Here is a 14604-nt window from a genome sequence, read left to right as displayed (position 1 = left end):
TTTGCTGGTATAACTGGTGTCACTGGTTTTACCGGTGTCACTGCTGTCCTTGCTGTCGCAACTGTCACTGATGTCACTGGTTTTGCTGGTCTAACTGGCGTCACTGGTGTTAGTTGTGGCACTTTTTACTGGTGTCAGTGTTACTGGTGTCACTGGTGTTACTAGTTTTGCTGGTTTTGCTGGTACCACTGGTGTCACTGCTGTCAGAGCTGTCCCTGCTGTCACAACTGTCACTGATGTCACCGGTTTTGCTGGTCTAACTGGTGTCACTGGTGTCACTTGTGGTACTTTCTACTGGTGTCACTGTTACTGGTGTCACTGGTTTTACTGGTGTCACTGCTGTCACAGCTGTCACTGGTTTTGCTGGTGTAACTGGTGTCACCGGTCTTACTGGTGCCACCGAGGTTACTGGTACCACTGGTTTCACTGGCATATGCCACTCATGTCACCGGTGCCACTGGTGTCACTGATGATGCTGATGACACTGGTGTCACTGGTGCCACTGGTGTCATTGGTGTCGCTGGTGTCGCTGGTGTCGCTGATGTCACTGGTGTCGCCGCTGTCGCGACCTCGGCCCCCCGGCGCCCCCCTCTTGTGGGCGGGGCTTCATTGGGGGCGTGACCACGGACCTCACAGGGGCGTGTGCTGTTGCCCCGCCCACATGGGCGTGGTCATTGCCGGCAGGGTGGGCGTGGCCCGGAGGGGGCAGAGCCGTCACGTGGCGGCGCGGCGCCCCCTGGCGGCGCTCCTTTGTCCGCGCGCGGGGCGGGGCGGCGGGGGGCGTGGCCCGACGGGCGGTGCCGCGCGGGATTGGCGGGGCGGGGAAGGGCGGGGAGGGGCGTGCCGCGGCGGCGCGCGCTGATTGGCTGCGGGGCCGGGAGGGGCGGGGAGGGCGGGGCGGGAGTCGGTAACGGGCCGGGCTCGGGCTCGGGTTCGGGTCCGGGCGGGGGGCGCTGAGCGGGGTCGCTCCGCTGCCCGGGGCCCCCCGCGCCCTCATGGACCCCGACGTGGACTATGAGCGGCCCAACGTCGAGACCATCAAGTGCGTCGTGGTGGGCGACAACGCGGTGGGCAAGACGCGGCTGATCTGCGCCCGCGCCTGCAACGCCACGCTGAGCCAGTACCGGCTGCTGGCCACGCACGTGCCCACCGTGTGGGCCATCGACCAGTACCGCGTCTGCCAGGAGGTGAGGGCGGGGGACACCGCCGGGCACTGCCGGACAGCGGGAGGGGGGTTACCGGGGGACGGCGGGCACCGGGCATCGCCGAGCGCTGAGGAACACCGGGGTGGGTGGGGGGAACAACAGGGGGTACCGAGCACCCGGGGGCACCCGGTACCAGAAGGGACACCGAGAAGGAAACCGGGAGGGGGTAGCGGGGGTGCGCCGGGGTGGTACCGAGCAGGGCGGTCGGTGATGGTGCCGTTGCCGGTGCCATTCCCGGTGCCGGCAGGTGCTGGAGCGCTCCCGGGATGTGGTGGACGAGGTCAGCGTCTCCCTGCGCCTCTGGGACACCTTCGGGGACCATCACAAGGACCGGCGTTTCGCCTATGGCAGGTGTGACAGCGACCCGCCGCTGGCACCCCAACCCCTACCGCCACCATCGCCCTGATCGCCGCCACCGCCACCCCTGCGACCCCGATTGCCACCCCAACTCCCACCATCAGCAGCCCAACCCCCACCACCAGCACCCCGACCCCAAGCCCTGCCCATCCCGGGACGTAGAGAGCCAAAGGAGCCCCTTGGGCTCCTGCCAGCATCCAGACAGCAGCTCTGGCACCCCAAACCCTCGGGGAGGGGCGGGACTGCCCTCATCTCCGGCCGGGGACAGCTCTGGGGGCACCCTGACCCCAACACTGCGCCCCCCCGAAGCCCCCGCCCCTAGCAGGGACCCCGGCTGCTCGTGGCCCCCCCGGAGCGGTGGGTGGGAGGTGGCTCCCGGGGGACTGTTGTGGTGCGGGAGCCTTGCCCGGGGGCGCTGGCCTGGCCGCAGAAGGAGCCCCCGGACCTCCCCTGGTCCCCCGGTTGTAAACAGCCTGCCCCCGTGGCCGCCGGCACGTCCGGGCTCTTATCGCCGCCGCCCCGCGCCAGCCCCGCGGTACCTCTAATCTCCCCGCGGCACGGCGGGGGCCCGCCGGGTGGGAACCCCCCCGGGGCTGGGAGAACAGGGGGGGCCGGGTCCCCATCGGCCGCGGTGGCCCCGGGGCTGGCCGGGGGCCCCGGGGGGGCCGGTGGCGGCTATCTTGGTCTGGGACACGGGCCCGGCTCCAGCGGCGCCTCCCGGTCACGTCCCGTCCCGTCCCGGACTAAAAACAACCCAGGCCCGGGGCCACGCGGCTGCTCTGGGAACTTGGGGGTGCTGGCACCCACTCTGTGTCCCCTGGCACACGCCCTGTGTCCCCTGGCGTCCCCCCATGTCCGCTGGCACTTTACACTCCCCCTGCCAGCGCTGGGATGGCAGTGGCCGCCCCATGGTGGCCGCAGGGACGGGGCTGGGGACAGCGGGCACGGTCTGTCCCTGGCGCTGGGGCTTGGCACTCATCCTGTCATACCCCACTGGACCCTCTGTGGCTGTTCAGGGGCTGGGACCACCACGGTGCCCACCCAAGCTGGGGCATGACTTGGCTGATGGTGGTGATCCAAAGCCAGGTCCCGTCCGGTCCCTGTCCCTCACCCTGTCATGGGGCTCCCGGGGGTCACGGAGTTCCCAGGGGTTGTGCGGCTCCCAGGGGCCTGGGGGGCTCTCAGGGGGTCCTGAGGCTCCTGGGGGGTCCCAGGCTGGGGGCAGTGAGAGGTTTCCCGGGACGGAGGAGAGGACTTGGGTGCCGCCCTGAGCAGGGGGTGTCTGGGGCCGCGGGGTGACAGTGGGTGGCACCAGGGCAGCGCTGCTCTCCCCTCCCGCCCCCAGGTCGGACGTGGTGGTGCTGTGCTTCTCGCTGGCGAACCCCAACTCGCTGCGGCACGTGAAGACCATGTGGTACCCCGAGATCAAGCACTTCTGCCCCCGGACCCCCATTGTGCTCGTGGGCTGCCAGCTGGACCTGCGCTACGCCGACCTGGACGCTGTCAACCGCGCCCGCCGGCCGCTGGCCAAGTGAGCCCCAAAAGTGTCACCCCCCACCTCCATGGGGACAGGGACCCCCACAATCTCTCACTGTGGGGATGGAACCCCCCAGTCCCATGAGAATGGGGACCCCTCCCTCTGTTGCCATGGGGACCCCCATTTTTGCCACCACCAGGTTAGGGTGTGTCATCCCACCCCCATCGCCGACCCTGCAGGGTGGGGGTCCTGCCTGGGTCAGAGTTCTCTGACAGCACTTATTGGGTAGAACCTCTGCCCCTCTCAGCATCTGAGCATTGGGATCTCCCCTCCAGCTCCCCCTGGCCCACCTAGGATAAGGAGGAGCCACCCTTAACACCCTTCCCAGCACCCCATGGGATGAGGATGAGACATCTCAGCATCCTTGGAATGAGGAAGGGCTGACCTGGACATGCTTTCCAGCCCCCCAGCACCCCTCACTCCTTCCCTGTCCTCCCCAGGCCCATCAAGCCCAGGCACCACAGCACTCCCTGGGATGAGGAAGGACCCCAAGCCCCCCTCCCTATCCCCACCAGCCCCTCAATCCACCCCTGTCCCCTCCAGGGCCATCAAGCACAGCCCCTCAGCAGCCCCTGGGATGATGCCTGGGAACCACCACCACCCCAGCCTCCCCAGCCCCCTGCCCTGTCCATACTCCCCAGGCCCATCAAGCCCTCGGACATCCTGCCACCAGAGCGGGGACACGAGGTGGCCCAGGAGCTGGGGGTGCCGTACTACGAGACCAGCGTGGTGGCCCAGTTTGGGGTGAAGGACGTGTTTGACAACGCCATCCGCGCCGCGCTCGTGTCACGCCGCCACCTGCAGTTCTGGAAGTCCCACCTGCGCAAGATGCAGCGCCCGCTGCTGCAGGCGCCCTTCCTGCCCCCCAAGCCCCCCCCGCCCCTCATCCAGGTGCCCGACGCTCCCCCCGGCCTGGGGGGCGGCCCGGCCGCGCTGTTCCAGGCCCCGCTCTGCGCCGACGTCGTCTTCCAGCTGCAGGGCGGCCACCGCGTCTTCGCCCACCGCATCTACCTGGCCACCGCCTGCTCCCGTTTCTACGACCTCTTCACACTGGAGGAGCCGCCTGGGACCCCCAGCGAGGGGGACGGGGTGGCCCGTGACCTGTCATCGTGGGGCCGTGGCTTCCTGAGCCTGCGCTGGGAGCTGGTGGCTGACCCGGTGGCGGGTCGGGAGCGGCGGATGGCGGTGGTGGCCATGGACCGGGGCGTGCGGGCGGAGCCGCTCCGTGCCGTGCTGGAGTATTTGTACACCGGGAAGCTGGAGAGGCCCCACGGTGACCTGCGGCAGGTGGGCGCCGTGGCCGAGCTGCTGGAGGTGTTCGACCTGCGCATGATGGTGGCCAACGAGCTCAACCAGGAGAGCTTCATGAACCAGGAGATCACCAAGGCCTTCCACGTGCGCCGCGCCAACCGCGTCAAGGAGTGCCTGGCCAAGGGCGTCTTTGCAGGTATGGGGGGTGTGGATGGGAGGCTGTGAGGATGGGGGTGTCACCACTGTCCCCTCCAGAGGGTGTCCCCTTCTTGTGGTGCTGGTGTGGTCACAGGGCTACAGTCACCCTGGTCCTCCTCGTGCTGCTGAGGTTTTTGGGGTCTGGGGTCCTGGAGACACTGTCCCAGTCAGTCATGGCACAGGCTGCTGGGGGGGCCTGCAGTGACAGTTCTGGGCTGTGGTGGCCAAGGGGTGCTCGTGCCCATGACAGAGGGATGGCTGTCCCCATGCAGGGGTATCTGAGTGGTCACTCTCCCCCTCTGAGCTGTCCCCTGTCCCCAGACGTGGTGTTCCGTGTGGATGACGGGGCGGTGCCGGCGCACAAACCGCTGCTCATCGCCGGCTGCGACTGGATGAGGGCCATGTTCCGGGGGGGCTTCCGCGAGAGCTACGCCGACGAGGTGAGGGTCAAGGGGGCTAGAGGGGATCTGCTGGCTCTGTGGGGCAGGGTGGGCATCTTTGGCTGGGGGCTGCTTGGACCCCCTGGCCCAGGGACGGGTGGGTCCTGCCTCCCTCTTGCTGGGTCAGGGGAGATGTGCTGGATTGTGGGGTCTCTTCCAGGGCTGGGGGTGCTGTGCCAGCTCAGGCACTGCCAGCAGGGTCCCCCCCTTCCCCCAGCCTCTCCGGGGGTGGCTCTGAGCCCCCCAAACCCCCCGGTCTCCCAGGTGTCCCTGCCGGGCACCAACTGTGCCTGCCTCCGTGCCGTGCTCGACTTCCTCTACACGGGGGTCTTCACCCCCACGCCCGACCTGGACGCCATGGAGCTGCTCATCCTCACGGACCGGCTGTGCTTGCCGCGGCTGCAGGCGCTCACCGGTGAGACCCCCCCGCTCCCCGGACCCCCCGAGCCCCCCCCGTGGCGCCCTGACGTCACCTGCCAATACCCTGCCGGTGCCGCGGGGACAGATCGATCGTCCCCGTGTGTCATTCACTGTCCTTATGTAAGCGCGGGGGGGCCCGGCTCTCCCCGGGGGGCGCGTCCCCGGTGTGTGACCCCCCTGGCCCCCCATTCCCCCTCCCTCTCCCAGAGCAATACGCTGTGGACGAGCTGCTCCGAGCTTTCATGCAGCGCGTGGAGATCGACGAGCAGGTCATCATCTACCTGGAGATGACGCAGGTACGGGGGGCTGCGGGGCACGGAGACCCCGGGGAGGGGGCACTGAGACCCCCAGGTAGTGGGGTGACCCCCCAAATCCCCCCTCCCAGTTCCACAACGCCCGGCAACTGGCCGCGTGGTGCCTGCATTACATCTGCACCAACTACAACCGCGTCTGCCGGCGCTTCCCCCGCGAGATGAAGTTCATGTCCCCAGGTACGGGGTGGGCGCGGCGCGGGGGGCTCGGGTCGGGGGTCCCCGCCGTGCCCTGAGCCCCGGGATGTCCCCGCAGAGAACCAGGCGCACTTCGAGCGGCACCGCTGGCCCCCGGTGTGGTACCTGAAGGAGGAGGATCTGTACCTGCGCTCCAAGAAGGAGCGGGAGCGAGAGGAGCAGCTGCAGCGCAAGCAGCACCCCCGCAGCAAGTGGTGCTTCTGGCGGCCCTCGCCCCCCGTGTCCTGAGTGGGGGGCTCGGGAAGGGCACCCCCGCGTGGGGCTGGGCTGGGGGTCCCTGTGCTGGACAGGGGTTTGGGCCCCGGGATCCCCAAGTTGGGCTAGGGGGCTCAGCTAGGGTGGGAGTCCCTGTGGTGAATGGGGGGTTTGGGGCTGGGGGGCTTGGCTGGGCTGGGGGTCCCTGTGCTGGTCTGGGGGGCTTAGGCCTGGGCTTCCCATGCTGAGCAGAGGAGCTCATGCCCGGGACCCCCACACTTGGCTGGGGGGCTCAGCTGGGCTGGGAGTCCCCGTGCTGAGTGAGGGGCTTGGGCCTGGGGCTTTCATAAAGGGCTGGGGGGCTTGGCTGGGCTGAGGGTCCCCGTGTTGAGTGGGGGGCTCGGGCCCAGGGCTCCCATGCAGGGCTGGGGGTTCCTGTGCTGGGCCGAGGGGCTCAGGCTCAGGACCCCCACCCTGGGCTGGGGGGCTGTGCCCAGGGGTCCCCATGCTGAGCCAGGGAGCTGGGCCCCGGGACCCCCACCCTGGGCTGTGGCTCTCGGCCCTGAGACCCCCCCCCCATCACTGAGCCAGGGGGCTTGGCCGGGCTGGGGGTCCTCCAAGGGCTTGTTTACCCCCCACCCCGGCTGTTTACAGGCTCTGCCGGGTCGCAGCTCCCCCGTCCCACCGTGCCTTTCCCCGGTGGGGGGGCCGTGCTGAGCCCCCTCCCCCCGGCAGGGCCCCCCCGCCCCGGCCAACGCTGGTGCTACCTCTGACCGAGCAGTATTTGGGGCTGGGGGTGTGCAGGGAGTGGGGGTTCTGCCGCTCCCTCTTTCTTTTTTGGGGGGTCCCCACCCCCGTAGGGCTCTCTGGTGCTGTATTTTCTCCCCCCGTGGGGTGGGGGGGGCCAAGCTGTGAGCAGGGTGGGGTGGGTGGGGGTGGGTGCGGGTGGGGGGGTGGTCCCTGGGTGCTTGTGTGGCTTCGAGAGCCCCCGGCTCATCTCTGTGCCTTGGACGGGCCCCCCGGCCCCGGGCTGTGTCCCGGGGGGATCATTGTCCCTGTCCCGGGGCGGGGGGTGGCATTGTCCCTGTCCCCGGGCTGTGTCCCCCCCACCGGAGCAAGGGTGGGGGGCACCATCCCCGCCCCCGGGCTGAACTGCACAACCATTTTTACACTTTTTTACCCCAGGAGCACAGCGGCCCCCCCTGGCCTCGGGGCCCCACCCGGCCCGGAGCGGGGCCCCCCCACCTCAGCAGCGGCTGTTTTAACCTTTATTAAAGCTTTTTGTAACGGAGCCTGACTCTGCTGGGCACCCCCGAACTCTGCACGTGGGAGGAAGGAGGGACATGGGGGCGTCTTCATTTGGGTGTATTTACTGGGGGGGTACAGAGCACATGGAGGTGGGGGGAACACAAGTGGGGACATTAAGGGACATAAATGGATGGGGCAGATCTCTGGCATGGCAGGAGGGGCTGCGGGCTTCCCCCTCCTCAGGGCCTGTCCCCCAGCTCAGCTCCAGGGCTGGGTCCCCCATTCCCCACCTCCCAGCCTCGCAGGGCCCTGGGAGCGGAGCCTGGGTCATGTCAGCTCCGTCGCCGGGGCCAGGGGGGTCAGGGGCAGTTCGGGGGGGCTGGAGAGGACCTGGGGACGTCCCTGGGGTCCTGCTGCAGCTGCTGCTGCTGTTTCCAGCCCCGGAGCACAGCTGGGGCCCCAAACATCTGGCCAGTTGCCATGGGACTGCAGCATCCCACAGGGATTTGGGGTCCTGGCAGGGTTTGGGGTGCAGGAACTCGCAGATCCCCCATGTCCTTCTACCCTCCCTTCCCCTTTTTCCCCTCCCCAGTACCCGTGGCTGTCGGGTGCTGCACCCCGGGCTGCTGGGCTGGGCTCGGGGCTCTCCCGGCCGGAGCAGCAGGTAGCACAGGTTTCCCGGGATCCTCCCGTCTGAGCCGGGTCTGTTCCCAGCCACGCCACCCTCCGGGAAGGGTGGGAGGGAAGCCGCGGGAGGATCCCGAAGCTGGTGGGAGCCATGGGAGGATCCCCTCAGGGTGGTGGAGCCAGAGCAGCTCCCAGCCCTCAGGAGGGCTTTGGGCAGGGGGAGATCCTGGCCCAGCTCCCCCCACACATCCCGGAGGAGCTGCAGGGGGGCTGTGCTCACCCCTCGCCCACAGCGGTGCTACCGGAGCATCCCGGCATTCCCGGTGTTCCTGACGTTCCTGGCGCTCCCAGCTCAGGCTAGGCCATAGCAGAGGATCTCGCTCAGGTCGTACCCGGTGACAGCGAAGGTGTCCCCGGCAGGGTCACAGAACCGGGCGCCACAAACCTGCGTGTCCGTCACGCACTCGGAGTGGCAGTGCTGGATCTGCGGATCCATACGGAATGCTGAGATCCACGTGGCAGCCACAGCTCCAAGTGCCACACCCCTGCCCCAGGTCCCCAGGCCCCATGGAGCAGCCGTGGCTCCAAGTGCCATGTCTTTGTCCCAGGCCTGGACTCACCTCGATGTCATTTGTTTCTGGGTTCCTGCTGAGCTTCCAGACGTGGACAAAGGAATCCTCTGCGCCTGACAGCAGCTGTGAGAGGAACAGAGGGACTATGGGGACACCATGAGGATGGCAGTGCCACAGGGCAGGGTGGGATATTGGGGTGGGAATGCAGGTTGGGCTATTGGGCAGGATGTCAGTTTGGGATGCTGGGTGTGATTCCAGGTGTGACACCTGGTGGGACCCCCTGTCCCCTCCGTACCTTGCCCGTGAGCGGTGCCAGGTCGAGCGCGTAGATCCAGCGGGCATGGGCGCTGACCTGGGCACGGATCCGCCCCGATCCCGCTTCCCACAGCCGGATCTGCCCGTTCCCGTAGCCCGCGGCCACGATCCCGTTCCACAGTGTCACCGAGGAGCAGGTGGAGCTGGTGACAAGGGCACGTGTCACCACCTCTAGGGTGTCCCTCCCTGGTGTCCAACACCCTACAGGACCCGTGGGGCTCACCCAGCTCCCGGGATCTTTCCGAGCAGGGTGAACTCCTCGTCGGTGTTCCACAGGCAGAGTGTCCCGGAGTCATCGGCTGTCACCAGGTCCCCAGCCCCGTCCTGTGGGGAGAGGTGGCTCAGGGGCACGGGGCAATGTCCCCAGCTCTGGGATGGACACTGGCACTGCCCTGGCTGCGGGGCTGCCCCACGGGCACAAGGACAAGCTGACACAGCTCCTGAAGTGCTGACAGATCCTGGCTGGAGCAGGGCTGGCAGCGCCCACGGGTGGCTCCGTTGGAACACGTCCGTGTTTGCCGGCGCCGCCACACCGAGGGTGGATTTCGAGGAAGGATCAGGGCACCCCTCCCTCTCCGAGGATTCCCGGCTCCTCCCGGCCCTGGGAATCTCCCACAGCAGCCCTGGGAACTCTTGGCACTCATGGAGCAAAGTCCAGGGGGGTGTGTGAGGGGACGGTGACGGCAGCAGTGGGAGGTGACACAACAGCTCCGTGTCCCCACGGTGACATAGCAGCTTGGGAACGGGTTCCGGGGGATGAATTCCTTGGGGAACCCAGAGCAAGGAAAGTTCAGTGACTCATCAGGGAAAGTGCTGAGTGGGAGGAAACGGCTGGTGAGTCTGCAGGGACCTGCCCTGTGAGCATCCAGTGCCTAAGGAGGTTTCAGGAGAGCTGGGACGAAGCTGGGACAAGGGACAGAGTGACAGGACTAGGGGGAATGGCTTCCCCATGGAAAAGGGGAGGTTTGGGTGGGATTTTGGGAAGAAATCCTTCCTGTGAGGGTGGTGAGGCCCTGGCATGGATTACCCAGAGAAGCTGTGGCTGCCCCTGGATCCCTGGAAGTGTCCAAGGCCAGGTTGAACTGACCTTGGAGCAACCTGGGATAGTGGAATGTGTCCCTGCCTGTGGCAAGGAGTGGGATCAATGGGATTTAGGGTGTTCCCCACCCACCGTCCCTCCATACCGGGGCCTGGCCCTGCTCGGCTGCGATGTCAGTGATGGGATCACGGTGCTGCTCCAGGATCTCGCTCAGCGTCACGTTGGTCCCTTTTGGGGGAATGTCAAACACCAGCACGGTCCCAGAGGATGTCCCTGTGGGGTCAGGGGGTCAGCAGGGCCGGGCCACCCTAGGGCCACCACCCTTCCCACACCCCGGGCCAGGCTCACCCACGCAGATGAAGCGGCCGCCGGCTGCAGCGATGCCTCGGGCAAACACAGAATGTGCTGGAAGGGAACAGGTTTGTGTCACCCTTGGGCAGGAATCAACCCCTGTGACAGGCACCGGGGTCACACCCCAATCCTGGTGCAGGGTTGGGCCTGTCACAGTAAGACACTGAGGTGCTGCTCTCCAGGAAAGGAGCTGGGAAGGGGCTGGAGAACCAGGATTGGCTGAGGGAGCTGGGAAAGGAGCTCAGTCTGGAGAAAAGGGGGATCAGGGGGACCTTGTGGCTCTGCATAACTGCTGACAGGAGAGGACAGCTAGGGGGGTCAGGCTGTGCTCCCAGGGAACAACAGGGCAAGAGGAAACGGCCTCAAGTTGTGCCAGGGGAGGTTTAGGTTGGATATTGGGAAAATCCCTTCCTGGAAAGGGCTGTCCAGCCCTGGCAGTGGTGGAGTCCCTTTCCTTGGGGGGATTTAAGAGCCCTGTGGATGTGGCACTTGGGGGGATTCAGGGGTGTCTGAGGGATTCACCTGCTGGGTGCTCTGGGACGTCCAGCGCGTGCCAGAACACCATGGTGGAGCCGTCAGAATCGTACATCTGCGATGGGGGAACAGGGTGGGAAACTCTGGGGGGGGTGACAGGGGGGCAGCAAGACCCCTGGGACCCCCAAAGCCTCCCAAACCTCACCTGGACACCACGCTGGGATGTGAGCACCAGCAGCACCCGGGATGGAAGAGCGCACCATGCAGCCTGGGGGGACGGAGCAGGGCAGGAGTGGGGGGCACAGGCAGGACCCCACAGCCCCCTCCTGGGGCAGGAGCCACAAACTTTCCTGCTGGAGACCCCCTGCCCCGCTAGAGCCTCCCAAATCCCCCTCCTGGATTTCCCCAAATCCTCCCCCTGGAGCCCCACAAAACCCTCCTCCTGGAGCAGGACTCCCCCTCATCCTCCTCCTGGAAGTCCCCAAAACTCCTCCTGGAGTCTCCCACTCTCCTCCTGAGGCAGGGTCCCCCAACTCCCATCCTGGGGAAGGGCCTGGCCGCAGACCCCCTGCCCCAAGTGCGTTAGGTGTTCCCACAGGTGAGTCCCTGCTGGCCTCGGGGACCCCCACAGAGTCCCAAAAACCCCTCAAGTGGCTGCTTCTCTCTCCCCACAATCTTGGCACTGCAGGATCCCGGGCCCCCCCCGCCCTATTTTGGTGACAGGAGGGCGACAGAGCTGTGACACGGCCACCCCAGTGCCAGGGCTGTGTCCCACCCCTTGCCCAGTGCCAGGACGATTCAGACAGGGCTTTCCCCGTGCTCCCTGTCCCTCACCTGTGTGAGCAGAGGGGTGCTGAGGGCCGAGCCCCCTCCGCGGGCCTGCAGTTGCCGGGTTGGCCCCTCGCTGCTCAGCAGGCTGAGGGTGGTGCCGTGCACGGTGCCGAAGGCAGGGGGCCGGGCGGGAGGGCACAGCACGGCCAGGTTGTTGTAGAGCGCCGAGCTGCTGCTCCGCAGGGCCAGGGTGCGCTCCCGGCGGTACGGCCTGAGGGGTCACACCGAGCCCGGGGCTGGGGTGGGTCCCGAGGGGCACTGGGGGCAGACCCGGGGGGAGCCAGGGGTGCATCCAAGGGGCTGATGTGGGTCCAGGGATGGATCCAAACGGGAAGGGGTAGATCCAGGGAGCCGGGGGAAGCTCCAAGGGGGTCCGGAGAGCTCCGGGGGACTGAGGGCAGATCCATCCCCCTTCCCTACCAGGGCCCCCCCTGCCCCCCGGCCCAAGGTTTTCCCACCCTAGCCCCACCTCCCAGGCCCCCCGCCCTCCCAGGCCCCTTCCCGAACCCCCTGCCCTGCCCGTCCCACCCTCCCTGACCCCGATTCCCGCCCAACACCCTCCACTTCCCCCCAGTTTCTCCTTTCCCCCTCCCCGCTCACCCAGTGCTCGCTGCCGCCATGGAGACGCGTCGCGGCGTGATGACGCAGGGCGACGCGCGGTGATCACGTCACGTTACCGTGGAGACGGAGACGCCAAAGGGGCGGGAGGGCCGAGGTGGGAGCGGGGGAACTGGGCGGGACTGGGGGAACTGGGGGCGGGCAAATGCGGGGAAAGGGGGCCGGGGGGGGCTGGGAGGAGCTGGGGGGTGTGGGTGTGGGGAGCTGGGGTGTACTGAGATATACTGGGGTATACTGGTGAATACTGGGGTGAGCTGGGGGGCCATGCTGAGGTGGGTTGGGATGTACTGGTCTGTACTGGGCTGTACTGGGCTATACTGGGGTGAGCTGAGGGGCCGAGGTGAAATGGGTTGAGATGTACTGGGCTATACTGGGGTGAACTGAGATGCACTGGGATGTACTGGGATGAGCTGAAGGGCCACGCTGGGATGCCTGGGGGTGTACTGGTCTATACTGGGGCGCACTGGGCTGGTTCCGCCCGGACGGTGAGAGCGGTGAGGGTCTCTGTCCCCGCGCAGAAAATGAAACCCCGCGGCGCCGGCCCCAAGTCGAGATGGGACAAGTCGCGAACGCCCGTCCGAGGGCAGCCCCAGCACTCCAAGCACCAGTCCCCCAAAACCCCCGGCCGGACCCCTCCCCGGCGCACCCCGGCCGAGGAGTCCCCGCCCCAGGACGTCCCCGAGCCCTTGGACGCCGGGCCCATCCTGGAGGAGCTCTTGGACCGGGTGATGATCGAGTGCGCACAGAGGGTCTTGGCACGGCAGGTGAGAGGCACCCCCCACCATGATTTGGGGAGATCTGCGGGGGGCTGGGAGTTCCGGGCAGGGGTCTCAGCGCTGTCTCTGCAGCGGGCACCCTTCACGGTGTCGCGGGCGCGGGACGGCATCCTTTTTGTCGCTGAGTGGCCGTTCGTGGTGCGGGACGACGGGGACCCGGACCCCGGGGAAGACTCGGATCCGGAGCGAGACGCAATCTGGAGAGAGGATGAGGAGCCCCAAACCTGCCCCTGGGACTCCTGTACACAGGGCGCTGTCACCGTCCTGGATGTCCCTCTGTCCTCGGAACAGGTGAGACGTTCCCCGCTCCCCTCTGGAACGCGCCCGGGCTGTGGGACAAGCGGTGTCACCTACACTGGGTCCCCTTTGCCCCCCGGCCAGGTCCCGTCCGAGGACCTCCCTGTGACAACTGAGGCTGGAGGTCCCCCCGTGTGTCCCGGCGAGGTGCCCGACGCTGTTCCCATCCTGGGTGCTCTTCTGCCCCCGGGCCAGGTGAGACGTGCCCCGACCACCCTTGCCCGAGACCCCCGGGCTGAGCCCCAGCAGCTCCGGGGCCATGGGACACCCGGTGTCACCAACATCGGGTCATCCCATGGGGCACCCCGACACCGTCCCCTTTGCCGTCCGGGCAGGTGCCCGATGAGAAGCCGCCGTGCCAGGACCCCTCTGCAGCAGCCGAAGCTCTACCAGCTCAGGTCCCTAGCCCGGAGCCGCCCATCGCAGTCCGGCCCCGAAAGAAGGACCCGCGCCTCGCCCGGCTCCGCCAGCCCCGCCCGGCCCCGCTCTCGGCCGCACCCTGGAAACCCCCAGCGCAGGGACCACCGGGGTCCCGCTGGGCCACGGCAGAGGCCGGCGGCCACGTGCCGCCGACGCTTCCCTCCTCCCCCGGCAGCCTGGTCCTGATTCAGCCGCGCAGACCCTCCCGCGCCACGGGTGTCCCCTTCTCGGGTGTCCCCAGGCTGGGTGCCCGCCGCAATGCCGCTCGCTGGGTCACGCCCGAGGTGAAAGTGGTGGACGTGACGGCCGAGCCCGAGCGGGCGCGTTTCCACTGGCGCGGCCGGGGCTCCAAGCTGAGACCATCGCAGCTGTGGCGAGCGGTGGTGCGGACCCTGCAAGTCCTCCCGGGAATCGCGCGGCCCCGCAAGATCGAGCCGCAGCTGTGTGACCCCTGGCTGGCCTCGGCTCGGCTGGCGCCCGGTGTGACCGTGCGCTGGGGCGGCAGCGAGCGGCGGCGGCCGGGCAGGGCGGGGCGCGGCAGGCAGGAGGACGCGGTGCAGAAGGAGGATGAGGCAGCGAGGAAGGCTGAGCCGGAGATGAAACCCATCCTGCCCTACCCGGAGTGCCGGCTCTTAGAGTACGGCAATTGAGAGAAGCACCTGGAAAACCCGCTGGGAATGAGGCAGCTCCGGCGGCTGCCCCTCCCGGGGAGTGTCCCGGCTCCGGGGGTCCCTGGGGGCTCCTCGGGACCCCGTGTCCCACCTCCACCAGTGCCGGGGCTGACACCGGGCACGGCTCCCCGCGGCGCTCCCGGAGCTCGGGGCCCCTTTACCGGTGCTGCTGAAGAAAATAGAAGTAAATAAAGAAACCTAAAATGAGTTTTCCTCGCGCGGCCGGGGACCCGGCCGTCCCACCGGACCGGAG

General features: G+C 67.8%; 3 protein-coding genes across 5 annotated transcripts; 2 read left to right on the top strand and 1 right to left on the bottom strand.

Annotated features, from left to right (window-relative positions):
- The first annotated feature begins 891 nt into the window (after positions 1-891).
- On the top strand, positions 892-7403 carry LOC146438591 (rho-related BTB domain-containing protein 2-like). Of its 2 annotated transcripts, XM_085059402.1 has the most exons (9): positions 892-1187; positions 1453-1556; positions 2908-3093; positions 3741-4546; positions 4870-4988; positions 5253-5403; positions 5616-5704; positions 5794-5899; positions 5976-7403. In XM_085059402.1, exons 1-9 carry the CDS (start codon positions 996-998, stop codon positions 6143-6145), a joined length of 1923 nt encoding a protein of 640 aa, XP_084915528.1. In that variant the 5' UTR covers positions 892-995; the 3' UTR covers positions 6146-7403. The 2 variants fall into 2 exon arrangements, with proteins under 2 accessions (XP_084915528.1, XP_084915529.1); XM_085059403.1 differs by lacking the exon at positions 1453-1556 and having other exon boundaries at positions 1049-1187.
- Positions 7404-7464: 61 nt separating this feature from the next.
- Positions 7465-12281, bottom strand: WDR54 (WD repeat domain 54). The gene is made up of 10 exons (XM_085059412.1): positions 12170-12281; positions 11573-11780; positions 10944-11006; positions 10787-10853; positions 10262-10318; positions 10059-10186; positions 9098-9198; positions 8855-9017; positions 8608-8682; positions 7465-8471 (listed from the first exon to the last, which is right to left on the bottom strand). Exons 1-10 carry the CDS (start codon positions 12187-12189, stop codon positions 8340-8342), a joined length of 1014 nt encoding a protein of 337 aa, XP_084915538.1. The 5' UTR covers positions 12190-12281; the 3' UTR covers positions 7465-8339.
- C4H2orf81 (chromosome 4 C2orf81 homolog) lies at positions 12186-14558 on the top strand. Of its 2 annotated transcripts, XM_085059411.1 has the most exons (5): positions 12186-12284; positions 12706-12951; positions 13036-13254; positions 13345-13455; positions 13596-14558. In XM_085059411.1, exons 2-5 carry the CDS (start codon positions 12709-12711, stop codon positions 14328-14330), a joined length of 1308 nt encoding a protein of 435 aa, XP_084915537.1. In that variant the 5' UTR covers positions 12186-12284; positions 12706-12708; the 3' UTR covers positions 14331-14558. The 2 variants fall into 2 exon arrangements, with proteins under 2 accessions (XP_084915537.1, XP_084915536.1); XM_085059410.1 differs by lacking the exon at positions 12186-12284 and having other exon boundaries at positions 12387-12951.
- Positions 14559-14604: the final 46 nt, after the last annotated feature.

This window comes from Lichenostomus cassidix, chromosome 4, assembly GCF_008360975.1.
Source record: "Lichenostomus cassidix isolate B80296 chromosome 4, HeHo_3.0, whole genome shotgun sequence".
Classification (NCBI taxonomy): domain Eukaryota; kingdom Metazoa; phylum Chordata; class Aves; order Passeriformes; family Meliphagidae; genus Lichenostomus; species Lichenostomus cassidix.
The sequence above is the reverse complement of the archived record's forward strand: the minus strand, read 5'-3'. Positions and strand labels throughout refer to the sequence as shown.

Bases quoted from the DNA above. Each gene is read 5' to 3' on its own strand.
- LOC146438591 (XM_085059402.1), top strand. From the start codon at position 996: ATGGACCCCGACGTGGACTATGAGCGGCCCAACGTCGAGACCATCAAG. The intron at 1,557-2,907 runs GTGTGACAGCGA...TCCCGCCCCCAG, and splicing joins CGGCGTTTCGCCTATGGCAG to GTCGGACGTGGTGGTGCTGT. The intron at 5,705-5,793 runs GTACGGGGGGCT...CCCCCCTCCCAG, and splicing joins TCTACCTGGAGATGACGCAG to TTCCACAACGCCCGGCAACT.
- WDR54 (XM_085059412.1), bottom strand. From the start codon at position 12,189: ATGGCGGCAGCGAGCACTGG. The intron at 11,781-12,169 runs GTGAGCGGGGAG...GTGACCCCTCAG, and splicing joins ATGGCGGCAGCGAGCACTGG to GCCGTACCGCCGGGAGCGCA. The intron at 9,018-9,097 runs GTGAGCCCCACG...CCTTGTCACCAG, and splicing joins GGAAAGATCCCGGGAGCTGG to CTCCACCTGCTCCTCGGTGA.
- C4H2orf81 (XM_085059410.1), top strand. From the start codon at position 12,583: ATGTACTGGGATGAGCTGAAGGGCCACGCTGGGATGCCTGGGGGTGTA. The intron at 12,952-13,035 runs GTGAGAGGCACC...CTGTCTCTGCAG, and splicing joins AGAGGGTCTTGGCACGGCAG to CGGGCACCCTTCACGGTGTC. The intron at 13,255-13,344 runs GTGAGACGTTCC...CCCCCCGGCCAG, and splicing joins TCCCTCTGTCCTCGGAACAG to GTCCCGTCCGAGGACCTCCC.